The 20,489-nt window shown below is 35.6% G+C and overlaps 1 protein-coding gene across 2 annotated transcripts in view; it reads right to left on the reverse strand.

Annotated features, from left to right (window-relative positions):
* Nucleotides 1-20,489, reverse strand: part of shank3a (SH3 and multiple ankyrin repeat domains 3a) — a 197,664-nt gene that overhangs the window by 112,304 nt on the left and 64,871 nt on the right. For both annotated transcript variants that reach the window (XM_041998109.1, XM_041998108.1), the window contains exons 3-4: nucleotides 4,231-4,434; nucleotides 98-169 (exon numbers count right to left, since the gene is read on the reverse strand). In XM_041998109.1, the coding sequence (XP_041854043.1) occupies nucleotides 98-169; nucleotides 4,231-4,434 (276 nt within the window). The remainder of the gene's footprint in view (nucleotides 1-97; nucleotides 170-4,230; nucleotides 4,435-20,489) is intronic.

Raw genomic sequence — 20,489 nt, forward strand, 5'->3', positions numbered from 1 at the left:
GAAGTAGCTGAAGAGCTACCACGCCATCATATATATAAAAAATGTTTTATGTTTATATTCATGCAGTTTACATGATTTCATAAGGTTTTAGCCTTACCTTGGTGTGGAGCTTAGACAACTGCTTTTCATCCAAGTAGGTCTGAGTGTAGACACGTCTTTTGTAACGAAACTGAAACAAAAAATCAAAGAACAGGCTTTAAGTTTTTAGCTCATAACTTTTCTTTGCCTGCATATTGAGAAGCATAAAATGTATTTAAATCAGTCCAAAGTTGTACAGATACAGAAATAACAGAGTTATTTTAGTTAATTTGATAATGTTTCGATCTCATAGTGAGGTCAAATATGTCTCCATAAATAGCGGTCATCTCTTTCCACCGCTCCTGCTCACCACCTTCACATGACCGGCTCATCATCTGGCTTGAAAGCTTGTCTACGACTCATTGAAGCTTGACTATGAAGCTTTTGTTGCTAAAGAAGGATAACAAAAAAGAGATGCTTCCAAATGCAACTAAATAATTTTACAGTAAATAGCAGCATAAAGGTTTGACATCTGAAAAAACAGCAAGAGCTCATTCATTATAATATTTATTCACTTTTAGTGAAAGGTCTCTTATACTCTAAAAGGTCATTTGGAGCTGTCAGAGAAAATTAAAACAAGCACAAGGAGAACACGCAGACTCCGAACAGAAGAGCTCCAGCTGAGGTTAGAACCAGGCATGATAGCCTTGTGTACCAATGGCACTGCCAATGCTGCAGCTCATAAGGGAAAATTAAAAGGTCATGGAAAGCTATTTAAAGTGCATGAATTGTTTGTTTGCATATTTCTATAATCAATGCCAATAAGTCCCATAACTACACCAAACAAAGTTATAAAAATGTGAATCTGAGAAATCAATCTTATCAATTAGAAATGCGAGACATGCAGTTTAGGAATATATTTTAAACCCACATGGCAAAAAAAACTATTCCTTTGCTAAAATGAGCAAAGGGCATTTACATAAAAAACAAGTCCCCTTTCCCTTAAGACCTTTAGTCATCATTTAACTTAAAAAGACAAAAGACTAAATTTGTAAACCATATGAATTTGAACGTGATGACAGAGATATCCTGACTTAATGTTAGTAGTGCACATTTCAGTGAAGTTTGCAGCTGCAGGTTTACTGTTTTTTTTAAGGCAAAATAAAAGTTACTTGTGATCCGATCATGCCAGCATGAGCACAGATCCAGGGTTAGCGGTGATAAAACTGCACTAATTAGCTGGCCAACTTTATCATAACTTTTAAGTAAATAGACATTTTCCTAATAAATACATGATGGGATCATTTCCGTGACCTGGCTTGACTGGAAAGTCCGATGTCTGATGTTCATATACCATATAAAACCAGAGTTATGATGGTGGATTTTAATAAGACAAAATTATTATCCTGTCGTAAATGGGATGGACAAGTGCTGTTTCTTTTGATGTTTTTTTTTTTTAATTTAGTCATTTTACTAAACAGAAAAAAGTGGTGTTTGCAGCTTTTTATTGTAATAAATATTACTTTTTTATACTTAAAATTTGATTATTTATGTGTATTTTGGGCCTAGTATGTTAATAAAGTAGATTAAAATAAAAAAGAAAAACCCAGGTGATAAAACCCTTTTACAATGATAGTGGCCATAACTCTACCATAAATAATACCATTGTCTTAAATTAGTATCTAATCATTATTGCTCATGCTGTCGAGCAGTGATTTTCAATCCTGGTCCTCAGGATCCTCTGCCCTGCGTTTTAGAGGTGACCCTACTTTAACACACCTGAATGAAATGAAGGGCTCATTAACAGGAAGTTCAGTACACTGACTCAGGTATGTTGGAGTAGGAACACTAAAACATGCAGGGTGGTTCTCAAACCCTTTTCACTACTGTACCCCTATGAAATATTTTGCCCTCTGACCAGGGCAAAATATTTTTAAGAAAAAAAATTATCATCCAAAACATGACATGATAAACACTAAAATAGTCAAATGTGGTTTATTTAGTACTTTTCTGTTGATTATGTTGATATTATTTCTAATTATTTTACAAAGATTGTTATTATTTGATATTTTATTTATCTCCAGTACCTCCTGCAGTTCTTCATAGTACTCCCATATGAGAACCACAGCTCTAGATAATCAGGGATACTTTAACTGTTGAATATTGTGAATATTTTTCCCTGTTTTGAGCCATTTAATGTTAAATGTAATGTAATGTAGTGTCTGTTTTTGTAATTTTCTGGAGGAAGGAGAGACAGAACAAGCAAATAGAAAGGAAAGAGGAGGGAGCAGCCAATTCAGTTGAAGAAGAAAGAAGGGAAAGCAACAGGAGCAGGTGAAGAGAGATAAACTGAACTCTATAAAGACTTTTTTTATATATATAATTTAAATGTAATGTTTCAAAACACAAAACATTAGATCGAACATTAGATGTGATGTTATACATAATCATGCATTAAATGTAACATCGCTCTGTTTTGCATCTGGACATTAATTATAATTTAGGTACTTTACAGTCTGCTTCTATGTGTACTACTGTCTATTGTCTACTAAAACACAGTTTTTATACTCAAAAAAAAAATCCCTTGGCTTATCTTTGACATTACATCTGGTCTGGGCTCAGTCCAGGGTGCCCTTGAAAGCTTGAAACGCCTCTGGTCACAACAGTAGTAATCATCATATTATAATCAAATTTATTAAGCAACTTCAAACAACCAACATCCAGCTTTTTAAGATCTGCATTATTTATAAGGTTTGTTTAAAAAAAAGGTAATTAGACTGGTTTTAATAAAGATTTTTAAACCGAAGTAGCTTAAAAACATCCAACACTTTACTGCCATAACTCTTCATGCACGTTTCTGTTTGCGTGTCTTTGTTTTTGCACAAACTTGAATATAAATTTGTGTCTATGTGCATTTTTGCTCAGTTAGTTTTTGGTTTTCACTTGAAGAGTAAATCCAGAAAAGAGTAGTGAGAGGATTTTAAGCCGCTAATCCAAACCTGTCAATCATGTCTTCCAACCCCAGGCCAGAGGGAATAATTGCAGGTCAATCAATGGCACACACATCGCTTCAACAGCATAGTAGCAGACACAAAAATACAGATGCTGGGCAGCACACATGCATATTCAGCTATATTCTAAGCTTTTGCATGTAAACCATTAAATAATAATTGTAAAATGGTGCATTATAGATTTACTAAAACAATCCTGAATCAAACATAATTGTTTAAGTACTATGTGCCTACAAGTGAAGTTTTATTAACATATAATTACACCAGCTATGAACAGCATGCCAGCCATGTGCCAAACCATCCAGAGGTATCATTTAAAATTAATTTAACTGATGGACTGAACCTTAGGCAGAGTAATTAAACCTTATCAGGGTTTACTTACAGGATCCAGTCAAGTAGGAAGACAACTTTCAAAGTGATATGTTACAAAAAAAACAGCACAGTTACACAATTACTTAAAATAAAGATGGGCAGTCAGTAAACAACCTGACACTTTTACACAACTGTCTGTAAAATAATTTAATGTGTCTGCAATGCAATTCTCTCAGATCACAAACAGTGATGGACAAGGACTACAATTATCTGAGAGACTTGACAGCAGCTGCAGACGACACACTGTCATTCAGTACGGCATTGTTATTACTAAGTTAGACTGACACACCATGACTATGAAGAAAAGAAGCATATACACAAAGCTGCGAGGGTCTCTGTGTGTCTGTGAAGGAACCAGACAAATGCAATTATGTATAGAGAACTACACACTTTGAGGATTGTCAAACAGCAGCAACTGTGCTTTTTCTATTGTTTATAAAACTAATTTCCCCCAGAAAAATGTAAGTGTCTTAAAAAAGGTCTATTTGAAATGACTAATAGCAGTCTGCATGTCTTCCTTGTATACAAAGTTGTCCAATAGTTGCTGTAACTCTGCTAACAGGAAACTTGGCACTAAAGCTGTACTGCTTCAGGCCTAAAAACCTGAAACAGGATAAGGACCGAGTTACTTTCATTACCTGCTCAATTTTGGTAGAAAGTCTCATGACACATGAGGATGTTCCACACAGTATTAAGTGGGTATTCATAATGTCATGGCTTTTCTGTGCATTATATATGGCAAAGTGGTATGCACCACTTCTTATATCACCTCCTGCTGTGTCCTGCTCACACACCTAAAGCCTCGTACATACACATGATCCACACCTACCTCCAGGTAAGGTACAGGAGCAATGGATGGGAAGGGGTATTCCCTTAGCTGTCTCTCCTCATCCAGAAACTTGCCAGCCCTGCCATTGTAAGCTGGCTGGAATAGGCCATAGTTGAGTACATCCTTGAGGCTCTGGTTTAGAGTACACAGGATTCGCTGCTTGGACAGCCAGATTGGAGCATCCACATTGAATTTCAAACATTTCTGCAGAAGAATGAGAGCAAAAGAGGGAAGAAAGTTAGGCATCTTTCATTTTCCTACATTTTCATGCTCCACTTTAATTCTGTATAAATAATAATTCTGTCTTTGTGCCTATCAGTGAATGTAAATTAGAGATAATTAATCATGCCAATATGCAACTGTAACACTAACAGCAGCAACTGTCTTCAGTCACAAATGCTGGAATTTACAGGTGTTGATGCCTGCGGGGGAAAATGTATAAAACAGAATCTAACATGTAAATGTCTGAAATATACTTAAAACATACAAAATTTTATCTGTAGCTTGTAACATCTGCCATACTAAATTTGATACTTTGCCCAATAAAATTCAATTCAGCTTTATTTGTATAGCGCCCATTTACAACAAAATCATCTGAAGGATCATTTAAAGACAATCAGTTCATGCCAATTCATAGTGATTCAGTGAAAACAAATCCACATCAGTCCAAATTATAACTGTGTTCTTATAAGCTTATTTAGATGAAATAATTGCCTATCTAATGAATATCCTCATGCTACCGGCTTTTTCAAAATAGAGTGCTATAATTGTTATGGCATGGCTAAGCATCTCCCTACAGTTACCACATTGTGAAGTCTATGCCACAGATGGCAAATAGAGAGAGATAGAGGAAATGCAGAGAGAGTGCAAAAATCCACAATAAATCCATCACTGCAGCCTGCATTATCGACGCAGAAGCACAACTCTGAGTCACATAACTGATGAAAAATTACATCTTCTCACTGCAATACAACTGAACTAATAACTAAATGCTGATGCCTACAAGCAGATGCACAGCAGTGCATCCATTTAAAAAGCTTACCCTGCTTTTAAAAGACAAAAAAACTCTTCAAACTAAATCAAATTAACCTACTATAACACTCAGATAGTAAATTTGAGGGTGAAAATGAATTAGAATCAGAAAAAGGTTTATTTCCAGGTATGATATAAAGGTCTTTATAAGAAGTCTAACATCCAACAGGTACTACAGAAACACTGGATTCTATGGATTGCCAAAGTGCACCTTCTAAAGGATTAATTATTAACAGATATGAACATAATGCAGTTTTTTAAGAGCTGCAATGGATATTAAATGAAATACAGCATTTAAAGTGTAAATTATGATAAATAGGGTATCTATATTATTGTTCAGGAAGTACTAAAACAGAGCATAGTTAGAGAAGATGTGAAGCAGTCCCATCAGTAGCTAGTTAGCTGACTGATGAGGGAAATGGCCTGAGGTAATAAGTTCCTCTTGTGTCTGGATGCTCTGGTGTTCAGAAATCTGAAGTGCCAGCCAGCGGGCAGCAGGTCATAAAAGTGGTGATTTGGATGAGCAGGGTCTGAAATGATTTTACCTCCCTTTATTTCACAGAGCCTCATTTTACCTGTAATAATTTGTAATGGTACTTGCTGCATAAATAGCACTGGGCAGTATCTTTACTCAAAGTAGCCGCACCTCCAGCTCAACTCCACTGTAGCATGCATTATCATTACTGTTTTCTAAATCAAACTGTTTTACTGTAGCAAAACGATTTTGTGATCAAGTGAGGCAATAAGCACAATAAGCTTTTTCATAAGTGCTTCTGAATTTCAAGCAGAACGGAGCTTTTTGCTGCGGTGAAAACAAAGACCGTATGAGTAAAACAAAGCGAAAGATTAAACGTGACGTCACCACCATACTGATGTTTAACTGGAGAAGTGGAACAATGGAAGTATGCCTACAGGAACACACACACACACAATGTTATTTAGGGAATACTGTTTGGAGCAGGTTCTCAGTGTTTGGAAGTTATAGCTTCAGTTGAGTTATTGTTTTAGGGCAATTTCTATTAACCGAAACTGTAAATAAATCATACCGACACACGCATACAGACACACAAACACATACAGACGAACCTGCATAAACTCAACATTTTCATCTTGTTATCACAAGTTTGTTCTTTATTAAGCTGATTTTAATATAGGACTACATGAACATATTTTAAATATGTCATTTCAACACTTTTACTGATCATTGATCTGACTTAATCACTCATAAATAACTTATAGAACTTGAACATCATAACAAGCTAAATAAATTGCATATTCCTACAGTTCTTAAAACAACAAACTAAAGTCATTACAAAATGGCAAAGATTTAGAAAAAAGTATGTTAGTAGAAATAAAAATCAAGACTGTCAAATGAGCAGGCAAAAGACAAAGAATAGAAGTGCTGTTTCTGTGGATGAGGCTTTAGTTTCCTCCTCAGTCTGGCAGGAGACTCTGGGGAGTCAAAAAGTCATGAAATCATCTAACGTTTGGTAAGTATCTGATTGGGAATCCTGAGCAGCCATGTCCATACTTAGATGTTTTAATTAGCAGCAGGTTTGTGAAATGTGGGATTTCAGGCACTACAAATTCAGCCCTTACTGAAATGTATCTACTACCTTGACCCTCAGCCTCCAATAAGCTGAACTGTTCATGTACACTCTATAAACGCTTATGTTTTTATTGTTTTACTAGGAGGTATCTGTCTGAGTTTGCGTGGTTGCAGTCAAAATTCAATAAAATAAGCTATAACCTCTATAACCTTATTACCTCTAAAACTCTGAGGTCACAGAAAAAAAAAACTTTTTTAATAGATCTAAATTTAGCTTTAAGGCCAAACACTCAAAACATTCTGTGCTTAATCTCTACTTCCTAAAAGCCAGAGCCAGTAAGAATCATATTTTAGTTGTTGTCTGTTTTCCCTCTCATCTGCAGAAAGATTCACACCTGAGTAGCAAATCCCTTCTTTATTTTAATATATTCTTTCTATGGCATTACATTTATATACTCATGTTCCTATTTGCTTTTCAAATATTAAGGTTAAGTAGCAGCATACCAGTGTGCTGACATTATGTTAATAAATGCTTCCTGTTTTCCTTTTAGCAGCCATTTCATTTCTTTCTATACAAAGTCTAAAATTTGTGCTAATTAGTTTATTTAATGCATCAATTTGAATCAATGTGCATCCAAATAGGCACAATGGTAACCATCCTTTCTCAGATCCATCCAACCATTATTACTGTTCTTATGATCTTACAAGAGATAAGACAAAAAGAGAGTTAAAAGAAGAAAAAGCCGAGTGTGTGTATAGCCAGTTTAAGATCTGCCTTCCAGACAAGCTGAATGCTGATAAGCTGCTCATCGATTATCAGTAAAACTTGTCATTCAAGGTATTTAATTCTGGCTAAAGTAGGATTCAGATTTAATGTAGTTAATAAATTTTAGATATTCATTGCCACTACAGTAGAAAGCAGGAAAATATTTAACCTCCCTCGTTAGAGTGTCATTTTTTTAAAGTAAGATGGGGAAAAGAAGCCCTGCTGTATATTACCAGCTACAAAGACACCCAGTTATTCATGCTGTGTACCTTGCTGTTTATGCATCTTCTAATGATTTTTAATTTTGAATTAGATTAAAGGGATTTAACTCTACTTATATGCTTTCTATTTGTTTCGCAAGATGCATTTGATATTTTTGTGTCTTGATTTTAACTGAGCGTGGTAGCATTAAGAGTCACGACAAAAAAAATCATAAAATGCTGGGAAATTCGTTTTTTGTTGTTTATTTTATTTTGTTTTTTATTTTATATTTGGATGAACAAACATTTGATTACCTTTGACACAAGATCGAGGTGATCTTGAAAACAACCACAAGGAAAATGTGCATTTTCTGTCACATATTTAAAAATTATTCGTATTTTCCTGTGAAAAAACTAATAATGCATATACAATATGCATTGTTAGAGGAGATCATGCAAACACAGGCTTCTCTTTCTGGTTAGTTAACACAATTTATTGTGTTTTGCCTTAAGGGAAAATAAGAAATAATTTCTGATTCAGTTGTGTTTTTGTTTTTTTTGTTTTGTTTTATGTTTTTTTAACAAGACTAACACCATATGGCTCCTCAGTCCCTCCTGCAGTGAATTGTCAAGTGACTTGCTCCAGTCAAACAGAAATGTTTCACAGGCATAGTCCCTACTACTGTGAATTTATAATTAAATTTTAATGCTTACTTCTGAAGACAGTTGCCACCTTTGTACCTTAGATTCAAACCAATACAATGCAAACAAAGTAGAACAAAAGCACAGGAAAAAAAATCAAAAACTGGCTTACAGGAATTTACAGGATTTATAGAATGGAAAACACTCCTTCACCATCAGTCTATAGATATGATTGTTTTTTTTAACTGTTGCTTTAAAATTGGATTATGCATTTTGGTTAAAACAAAAACTTAATCTGATCAATGCTACCGGTCAGAATTTTACACTTATGCTAAATCACTTAACACTCCTTGATGACAAATGCAGAGGTAGAGGCTTGATGCCTCAGAATCCATTACTGCATGTGAGTGGATAAATCTGCATGTGTCAGCTTGATTAAATCCTCACTGAAATCCACTCCAGATCAGCCACTCTTGCATGCCATGTTCAGCCATGCATAATTATATTCTCTTACTTTAAAAATCTGGTCCCTGCCCTTTTTATTTTACAGATCATCGTGATACCAAGACAAGCCAAAAGCCTTATTTGTTGTAAAATAAATGTTGAGATTTTCTATGTTTATGACCCAGTAGTATTTAACTCACTTTGCATAACAGTGCTAATGCTCATATTCCATATAAAATGCTAAAATACAGAAGGTACAATAGTGGTTTATTGCTCCTAAATAAATCTTGACATTTTGTAGATGTGAATGCAGTTACTTTTATAAAACAATGCCCTTAAACTATCACCTGGTTTATCAATGCCATACTTCCCTGTACCCATGGAAAAGGAAGAAAATAGCTAAAGAGATCCAGGAGGTGGGGCAGGTTACTTAATAATGAGATAGGTAGCCATAATATTTAAGCTGCAGTTTGTAAAAGATGTTAAGTAACAGTTCTTGACCAAAGTAGATGTACTGGTTGTGTCCCAATTTGTTTACACATGTGGCCTTGTATTTTTATTGTATTTTTATTAGTGTGCCTCCATGTCAAACTCATTCACACTCTGGTTGAGAACAAACACCCTGAGGTATTACTTTCTTCTCTCTGGTGTCCCTCTGGTCCTCACACTATTTCATCAAAGGCCAAGTCATGATCTTTTTGTCTGGTTAAATAAGAGACTTAAAGTGGAGAATGATTGGACAAGAGAATCTGGGCTTGAAAGAAAAAGATGAGACACAAACTGTAGGTCACACTTGTGAAGTATTGAGGCACAATGAGTGGAGGACGACAGAGAAGGCGTTGTGATCTCAATTAATCACTGTATTAGAGGACCTAAAGCTTAAGCTAGGATCATTGGGCATTTGGAGGTTACAGCTAACTGGGTTTTATAAGTGTGAATCTGTCTTTATGCACCTCATATTACAATTATACAGTCTGCTGTAAAAATGGACACAAAGTTACACCCAGTGATGTAAAAATCAATAGTATAAGTAGGATGAGCACACTACGAGCTGACTTTACAGATGTGTCTAAAGACAGCACTTGAACAAGTTATATACAAGTCGTGGTAGTGCTTGCTTTTTCTCAGATAAGACAAAGTCTGCCTTTTTACATGCATTTAAACAATATTTGTGTTTAATATTCTAGTTTGTTGTTGTTGTTTGTTTATTTTTTTCGTTTTCCACATGAATGAGGGGAAAAATGCAGCATAGTCAGCATACTCAGATAAAGGTTGTTGTTTGACTTATTCTGAGTGTAAAGGTTAAAAAAAAGGCCACTGCAGATTTACGTTCAAGTGCAACCAGGTCAATTAAGTGAAAGTAAACCTAAACACACATTACATCATTCCACATCTGAATTCGAAACACAGTCTAAAAGTGCCTCACTAATTAAGATGAATTGTTTGTGTGTGTTTGTTTGTGATCATGCAAGCAAGGATGATGCATGGAGCAGTGCATGACTGCAGTATCTACAGGCACAGATGGCATCCAGTCTCAATAGGAGGAGACAGGACATTGTTGTTGCCTTTTAACACAAAGTGATGCATCGACACAAAAGAGAAAGCAGAGTGAGTCGTGGTGGTGAAGTGAAGTGAAAGAAGAAGAGAGAAGTGCTGAGATGATGGAGTGTAATGACTCTCACAGCCGTGTCTCTATCTCCCAAGACCTCTGGCTGTCGCTGCCCAGATGACATATGCAGTAATTAACACTGCTGAGCCTCCTACCACATGTGAGGAGAGCAAAGATTCCTAACCAATGCCCTAAAAGGATATCAAGATGCAGATCATTAGTATAGCTAACATGTGTTTGGTTCCTTCTAATTTAGATTATATAGATAGGTAATTTCATAAAGTTTAGTCACGCAATACTACTATATGGTAAAACAGTATGAGTGCTTACTGTGCTTGCATTTAACTGCAGACAAGCTTGTGTTCATTCAGTTTATTAAAAGAAATTATACTCTTATACTACATTGCTGTTTTGGGTTTCTGACCTATTAGCCTGGTTCCAACAAAATGTGTGTTTCACTGTCTAAGGGTTTATAAGAGTAGATTGATTACTGAGAAATAAACTAATGCAGTTTAATCTTCTGCTTCCCATTGTTGTATTATATATGGAGCCATTAATAGAATATCTGCAGCAGGCATAAAGACACAAATTAGTTACATGCAAACAGTTTTCCAAGTCTCTTTTCACTCACCCTTAATTTGCTTGTATCTGCATCTTTCAGTTCACAGCATGTTTATGTTACTAAACGTCAAGCACTAATTGACAATATTTTTAAAAATGTATTTAAATGCAGCTTCATATGCTATTTTTGCATTTCTAACTTGTTTCCAGACTATCTCCCTCCCAGCCCTACAGGCCAAAGATATAAAGCATTTTTTGTGGTACAGCTAGAAAGATCAGGAAACAATCAGACAAACCTTCTCACTACAAATAAATAAATAAATCTAAAAACTTCAGGGCTCTAGGCAGAGACAACCTTACATTTTTGTCAGCAGAGGAGCAGAGTGTAATGGTGCAGAAGGAGACAAACACCATGTGATATTAAACATGACATCAGTGGCATCAGGGTACATATTACATTCACTTTAATACTGGAGGCATGCCACGCAATTTCTCTTAAAAAAGATGTGCCACACATACAAAAAAGTTGATACGTGCATACACCAACTGTACTAATTTACATCTAAGGTACCCATATGCTTCATTAGGGAATGGTTTCATAACATTACTTCCAATAACTTTGTCCTTTCTGAACATGTGAACTGTTGGATAATGGAAAGCAGTTTAATTTTCTTTAATATCAATTAGCTCTTTGTTAATTACATTGCTAAGTAGACTTAAATTTGTCATTAGTGGAAAGGCCTTGGCTATAGGATGTTGGGAAAAGAAGCTGTTCCTTAATCTTGATATGCTGAGGAACTTTATCTTAACAAGTAAATGAAATGGTAAGTCAAACAAATTGAGTTCCTTACTATATTTAGTGACAAATTAGCATGGCGAGTGACAATCAGTGACAGTTTTGGGGCAGCAAAATTAAAAGTTACAACGCAGAACTTTGTTAGTTACTAATGGGCAGGACCCAATATCTCAAGCAGATGCTGTCTTCCCTGTTTAATCCTGTTACCTACATGCCAGAGAGCTGAGCAATGGATCACAGCCAAACTTTCCCATTATTTTTAAAACATGTGCTGAAATAGCAAGAGCTGCTCACAGTAAGATGCTGTTCTGGTAGTCTAATTGTTATATATGTTTCTTTCTTATTTCTGCCTCTTAGTTTCTTTATATTTATTCACCTATTCCTGGGTATGGTACACTATTCCTTGTTTCTTGGAAGAGTGATGCTAGAAGTAAGCACAATGTAAGGTCACATCTGGCCCTAGGAAAGCTATTATCAACACAACATGTCTCCATTTGTATGTCTCACAGTCAGTATCCATACATATTTGTACCAGAATGACATTTTGCATTTAAATGCTACACCTGAAAATGGTTTACAGTGCAAAATTGGATCCTGTTTGAAAACCTCTCTGATTCTCACACATTACTGGTATTAGAGAACTAACTTAATCTACACACAGGAATCCTCAGAATACCAGCAAATCCCACAACATAAAGTGAACTAACCACCCAGGGGGTTCATCTGAACTATTACATTAGACACCCTTGAGACAAAGAGGGGAAAACAGCATTGATTCAATTAACTCAGATTAATGGGCTATTATCAAGATTCAAACACCTTCAAAGACACAGCATGAACACACTCTGCACACTGTATTCACAAAGAAAATGCTGAGGTGCGAATTTCTGTAATTATGGACAACGATGCGTGATGCATGCTGTCCATTTGATCTGACTAGTTGAGTTTAATTTGCACTACAGTGGCATGTTACCACAGAACGTGTGGCAGAAAGCAAAGGTGTAAGCTGGTAAGTCTGTTTGAGAAGAAGTGAAACAGACATCTCAGTGACAGAAACTGGATTTTTGGTCTATTGCACATGTAGAAAAAAAACTATATGTAGGAAGACAGCTAAATTTACTCTAATTTAAAAAGAAAATGTGTGACAAGGCTGTTCATATGCAATGGTAGCCTGGTAAAATTGCAAATGAACAGCCTTAAGATAAGCCTCCAACAATGAAATATTTGGGAAACAAATTTTTTCACCAGAATTCTTTTAGAATTTCAACTCTCTCTGTTCTCTGTTTGCCAACAGAAGTTGAATAATATAACAGAATATGCCAAGAGTTTATTATCAGTGAAGACCATCAACATACATCTGGGTAAAATACACCACTATGCAAAACACTACAAGGTAGGTGAGCCTCCCCAGACCTGCTAAGTACAGTCACTGTACAAAAGCAGTCAATACTATCTGGTTTAACCATCCTTTGACTTTCAAACAAAATGACAATGTTCCGCTGTAAATTCAGGCTGACTCAGTTGTTTCTGTCTCTTTATGCAAGCCTAATATATCAGAAGTAAAGATGATGTTCAATAACTGAAGAGAAGGAACAATGAAAAGGACTTTTGTAAAGGAGGAGGGAAATTATGCATTTAAAAGACAAGCATAAGCCAAAAATGTATTGTTTAAACTAAACTACTTTAAACTGGGCATTTTAACATGCTAATCTGCAAAGGACCATTAATCTGATATTGGATGGAGAAAAAGCATGCTGTGATCCTAATTATTATCATTATTATGCTTTTCTGGTTAAACAAGAAATTGAATCATGAGACCAGTGGCAGTCACTTCAAATTCAGAATTTGGTCATACAGTAGGGCTGTGCAGCTTCACTGGTCTCATGATTCAATTTGATTACGATTATCTTGTCAACAATTCGATTCGACCTAGTGATGCATCACAATGCATTGCTATGTGTTTTCTTTATCATTCCTACTTTCTTCATCAATGAATACAAGCAGTCAGATAATTATGAACTCCCTGTTTGTTTATATTTATTTCAGAAATCAATTTGAATGTCCAGATATTGACACTGAACATCTAAACAATGATGTTATTTTCAACTTCATTATTGAACTTTATTTTTCCATTGCCGGAAAATCAAAAAACATTACTATAATGTGACATTGTTATCAAAATTTCTTGCTGTAAAACAGTGTGTTTTATCCCTTCAGTCTTTCCGTAGTCAGTTCAGTCTGAATATGGAAGTAAAGATGTTTTTCATGTTCTCCTCTATAGCCAGAAAACATTTGGCTGTAAGTATTCGTGATCTTGTATTTAAACAAAATGACTTACAAAAAAAAAAAAAAAAAAAAAAAAAATTAGCACTACCTCTAGAAAAACATGACAGCATCTTGGTCCAACTGGACTCACAGCAGTCAGACTACCACTTAATCATGATGTCCCATCTTGTTTGAATTCTTGCTTGTGTTGTTCTTACTCCCAAATGTAAGTCGCTTTGGATAAAAGCGTCTGCTAAATTACTTTAGAATAGAATAGAAAAGAATAGAATAGAATAGAAAGTATTCTAGTCAGCTTGTAACTGAACACAGAAAATATTGTTGAGGTAAACATTTGTTGATGGACAAAGTTGTTCTAATCCCTTCAGTCCATTTGTACATGCTAACTGCTAGCTTTCCAATAGTATTTTCCATAGAAGTTAGCCATAAGCTAACTTATCGGTTTTTTTACATTTTGATGTGTATCTTATGTGATTTCCCTGAGACAATGAAAGTATTTCTAGTGGGATACTTAGTTTTACAGTTTTTAAGTTAATGTTTTAAAACAGAACATATAGCAGAATATATACATTATATTACAATAATCAATTATCTTTTGTTGCAGAATCGACGCAATATTGTCCATGTCCGCATTACGATGCATCGTAGAAACGATTAAATTCAACAACCCTACACCTCAGATTACCTCTGTGTTATCAAAAGTTGATCACAAGTACTTGTTGGCATGCAAATCCCAGGAGGTAAAGTCAGACGATTCCCAGACAGGAATGAATGACTTATTAACATCAAGGTTTAATCTAAAACAGAACTATAACTACTGAAACCTCAATTGAAAATATGACTTTACTACTTGGAAAATAACAATTCCAAGTTATTTTGCATAAAAGGTATAGTAAAAGGAAATATTGCAAATTGGTATTTAAGTGTGTGTGAACCAAAAATAGAGTAGCCCTGCAGTGGCTTATTAAAACCAACTATAACTTCACTGATATGTACAAAGCAGTAGTGCTATCAGTAAGATGTCTACACAGAGCCCAAAGGATTCTACATTGCCAACTCTCCCCGACTGTGTTTACTCTAAAGTATCTGGCAAGCAAAAGAAAAGTATCTACTGCTGTACCACCAGACCTCAGAGCAGAGACTACTGATTTTATCCCCCAAACAGTACAAGGGAAAATAAATTGAGTCATATGACTCATTATTTCATTAATATGTGGCTTTTATAATTGTTTTATGTGTGTGTGGGTGGAGGGGGAAGGGCCTCCTACTTATGATGGTTGCATCATAACAATTCAATGCTGCAGTTGAGGCAATAACTGGTTACAAAGTGTCAAATCCTGAAACAAAACAAAGTCTATAACAATTATGCTGATCAGGTAATGCTAACCAGGTAAACAACGTTTCTAAAATGCAAATATTATGTACACTGCAGTGCACTACACACACATCAACTAATATGCAATCCTGTAAATACCAGAGAAAGTGATGCTGCAAAGATATTCTGCAGTCCAGCTCTTCCTCAGTGCCAAACTTTCTGTCTGCTCATCTGACATAGGCATCATTTTAAGTGTACAATTTATTTCTCTGCATGTTCTACAGAAGCTCAAAACGGAGCACTATACTAGGACTAAACAATCACATCAAACAGGTGCAGCACGGTGCTTGCATGCAGTAGACAAAAAATTATGTAGATTTTAAATGAAGGAGAACATTTTGCTTCATTGGACAGATTTATCCTGCCTCTCAGCCTTTCCTTCACTTTATTCTCTGTTTCCTTAAATTTGCATGTCATCAACCAGTTACTTAGGGGTGTGCCAAGGAGCACTGCACCCTAGCAGGTTGCCAAGGAAACTTGCTGAAATCTACCAACTAGCCCATGAGGTCTGCTGGTTATTGCTTTTTAAGCATATAAATTTCTTCAGTCGTTATTAAGTGAAATCCACCTCTAATTTTATTTAACTGTTTGTAGCAATACCACAGTTCATTTGGGTGATTATGCTTTTATCCATTTACATGGAAACATATTTTTTTTTTCCATATGAGACATTTCTAAGCTTGTTTATTAGTCATCCAAAGATTAAGTACTATGAATTACAACCCAATTTTAACATTAGAGAGGTAATAACATCTATATGTGGTCCCCAGATCAAATAAAAGGTAGCATTTGGCATTTAAAGTCCAGCTCAATATTGCTTTTGCTATAGATCTTACACAGTCAAAACCACATTTACACATCAGCATCAGTGTTACACTGGACAAAGAGAGCTGTCTCAGTTCCAAGAATTCATCAGCCAGAAATAATTATTGCTTTAGAAAAAAATATTACTATTATTTTGTTGATTTCTTTTACACAAATATCTCCCCAAAACCATTTAAATTACAGGTTGTAGTGAATAAAAAAAAACAGGAAAAACAGGCTTGGAGACCATTGAGCCGCTGTTTGTTTTTTTGTTGTTGGTGTTTTTGTTTTGCTAAAATAAGCAAGCACAAAAAGTCCTTGCTAAAAACTTTCTGAACTCTTGTGGTAAGGTACAGCGCCTGTCTCTTGTGTCTCCATCAGCTGTAAGGTTTAATGTTACTGCCATCCAGTTGTACAAGTGAGGCACATCACTGTGGTGATAGCTTACATTAGATCCCAGACAGCTGAACTTCCTGTTCCTGTAGAGTGTAAGTTTTCTCATGCTGGGCACAGCTAAGTTCTCAAGTTGTGTTAAGCAACTGGTTTACAAGCATCACAAGCATTGTCACCAATGAACTGGACTTTCTTCAGGGGGCAGTGTGTCATGTAATGGTTGGGGCAAACTGAGCCTGACTGCAGGAAAACACTCAATCCCTTTGTGATTTTTACACTGTCACATTTAGTCTTAACCCACGAAGATAAGATGACAGAATGGTGACAGTTATAAGCCAAAACTTTAGGTCATTAAAGTCCTAAAGAAACACCAACAGACATCTTTCTGTCTGAAGGAAACAGACGAGTGGTGCAGGATTGATTGGTACATCCAAAGGCTAAGTGCTTCCTGGACTGGTTGTTTTAGGGAACCAGCATAACCTTTCTCCTGTTTCTAACTCTCAAACTTATCACTATTCAACTTGCCACTATTAAAAAACTGCACTTCTCTTTTTAAATGTAATGTGTCTGAGATCACACCATGGAGAGCTCAATTATTATTGTCTACTCCACACTGCATAATTTAGCCACTCACTAAATTCAAAGGTCAAACTAATCATATTTTAAATTCCTTAGGTAATAATATAAGAATTTTTTAAGCAATGCAAAATGAGCAAGAGGAGATGATTTCATGAAAGAGGTTTACAGCTTAAAGGCACCTTTCACCTTGCAGCTTCTGAGAATCTATATATATATATAGCATAAATAGTTAATGTATGATTTCACATTCCTGGATTAATTCCACTAGTGTTAGACAAATTTCAAAAGCACTTTTAAAGGACCCTTCCGATAATGCCTTTATACTAAAAAAAAAAAATATCTTGCTGCTAAAATAAGAACACCAAAACTAAATGGATATTTTTGCATTATTTTGCATTTGAAAGCACTACAGGGAAGCGTTTCATGCAAATATCTAATGTGGTACAGAAAATAAATTTACTAAGATGCCTAACAAGGTCACACTGTCTTATCCATATGCATGTTTACCATGTCCTAGGACGTACTGTAGAGCTGTTGCTTTACTCTGCATTAGTATGAACTAAGTGTGCCTGTGCAGTAGTGCTGGATAGCATTTAAATTTTATAAATTTGTATGAACATTTTTTTTAAGTGGGAAATAACAATATTCCATGCTGATACATTCTGATAGTGTGTTGAATAACCAGACTTCTCTGTACAGGGCTTCAGTGTATGTTTCTTCCTTCTCATTTATCACACAGCCTTGGACCCACCTTCCCATTGTAGCAGCATGGTAATCCAGTTAACAGCTTACATCTCCTACTTATTGCAGTTTTTTTTTTTTTGCAGTCTATGCCTTTGATAGCTAGGTGTAATGATCCTCCTTTGAATTGCTGAAAAATCCCTGCAAAGAAATTCAGCTCAAATGGTGTTTGCTTTCCAAGGGATGTCACTATATACTGGCTATACTGTATTGTTGTCACACACTGTTCACATTCCTGTCTTCATATTCATCTACATGAATTCCATCTGTGTGAAAATAAACTAAGCATTGCTTTGGCAGTTGCTGATGCAAATAAATGTGGGATGGAATTATCCCCTTTTTTGTTATGAGGGATGCTCCAGCGTTTCCTATGCTAAAAGAGATACCGAAGAAGCACTGAAGCTCATTTCCTTAATTAAAGAATTCAACCATCTCTTATCACAGCTGCCACTCAAATACTCCCAAGTTACTTTACTCGTTTAGGAAGGTTCTAAAGAAGATTCGACTGCAACCAATGAACGGAGGCTGAAGGTCCACTCACAGCTGGCCACGTGGCCATTTGATTCATATCATCTACGGAGGTCTGCTAAAACTCTAAGCAGTTTAAAATCAGGATTAAAAACTTTTTATTTGGGTTCCTTTTATCAGAACAATTGTTAAATTCCCCACACTGGAACTTTATTTTTTTTCTATTTTTTAATCTATTTTATTCCTGTTTTTATTTCATTTCTTTTAAAGTTTGTTTTTAATGTACTTGCTTCTTGCATCCCGCTGTAATGCTTTTAATGTTTTGTGTAAAGCACATTTAATTGTCTTGTACATGAAATGTGCTATACAATTAAATTTTTGTTGCCTTGCCTAGTGATGTTCCGATTCCGTTTTGTTTTCTGTCCGATACCGATGCCCGGGGTATCTGCCGACACAGTACCGATCCAATACCTGTGCTATTTTATTAAGAGATCTTTTAAATTTATAATTTAAATAAATTACACTTTTTGTAGACTTTGCGATATATCATTGTTATTATTGTTATTCAGTGGCCTGGCATTGCTTAAACTATAAAATTTCAATTAACACATGAAAATAATTACCACAAAAGCGTTAAAATTGTTGAGTAGATAAACTCCAATCAAAGAATTTCTACTAAAGAAATCTTGGAATTGGACTTTCACGGAACATTTTCCACTACGGACAGGGTCTGCTTAGGTGGTTCAGCTAGCCTTTTGACTTTCTTTTGTCAATTTTGCATGTTTTTAAAAGTGATTGTTGTTGCTGCGGTTCGTTGTGCTTTTTCCTTTAAGGCAACAAACTCCTCATGCTTTTTAAGGTGATGGCAACCCAAATGCTTTATAGGGTTGCTGGTGTTAAATTTTGCAACATTTGTGCCACCTCTGCAAACTTCAGCCCTGCATATTAGGCATGTCACTGTTTTTCTAGTGGAATTTAAAATAAGTAATGACGCCAAATTGCTGACATCATGCTAATGCTAAATGTTAGAACAACAGTGACTCACATGCAGCTGCTTCTTCGTCTGCCAACTCAAAACATCGTCACGCAAGATTGTGTAACTTCCTGTTACAAATAATTATTAAACACCATCCAATAAAATTTCCTTGGTATCGAATGACGTTTAGACAAATACTCGCTGATCACGATCCCCTCATTTTTTCGCAGAATCGTGAGTATTTCCGATGATAACATCAGTATCGACCCAACTCTAAAAAAAGAGGAGAATTTTAGGCTAGATTGTCCAGCATGCATTACAAATGTAGTTAGAAACAGATTAATGTTGAACCTTTCATCTTTGTTACTTTGTAAACCTATGAAGCCGTTTTGATATGTTCAACTGCACACGTTATTACTCAGCCACTGCTCACACTGCTCAAAGAAATAATTTGAATGATTTATTTTGTCTACAATTACTGATCAGAAACACACACAATTCTGTGTGCACAAAAATGCCATCCGATAGTGACTGACAAACAGCATGACAAAAAAAGACACAATCAGATTGTCAACTTGAATGACAGGTGAGATAGTGAGTGACAAGCTGCTTCTCTGCAGCTCCGTGCACCATGCTTCACAAGAGACAAGGAAAATGCTAAAGAAGCCCAGTACACTGGGAGCGTGTAAATATGTCACAAAATTTCATGCAAAAAAAAAGTTTGAATAAACATACTCCACATATCTCAGATGTGAAGGACTAACTGTCAGTTTCCTACCTTCTACTCTCCATCTGTCTCACTCAAACTCTGTTCATTTATGCAAACACACACTAGCACACAACAAATAACGATGAAAGTTCTCTTTCAGATGACTGTTGACAGGCAGGACTGAATATGCCACAAAGATTTAGTTAATGTCAGTCAACAGTGAGATAAGAACACTTCCAGAGATGAACAGCTGCACAAATGCTCATACACACAAGCACACACACACAAACACAGATTTGCACATAATTAAAAAAGAAAAATGTCAGTCAGCT

The sequence above is a fragment of the Melanotaenia boesemani genome, chromosome 10 (genome assembly GCF_017639745.1).
Source record: "Melanotaenia boesemani isolate fMelBoe1 chromosome 10, fMelBoe1.pri, whole genome shotgun sequence".
Classification (NCBI taxonomy): domain Eukaryota; kingdom Metazoa; phylum Chordata; class Actinopteri; order Atheriniformes; family Melanotaeniidae; genus Melanotaenia; species Melanotaenia boesemani.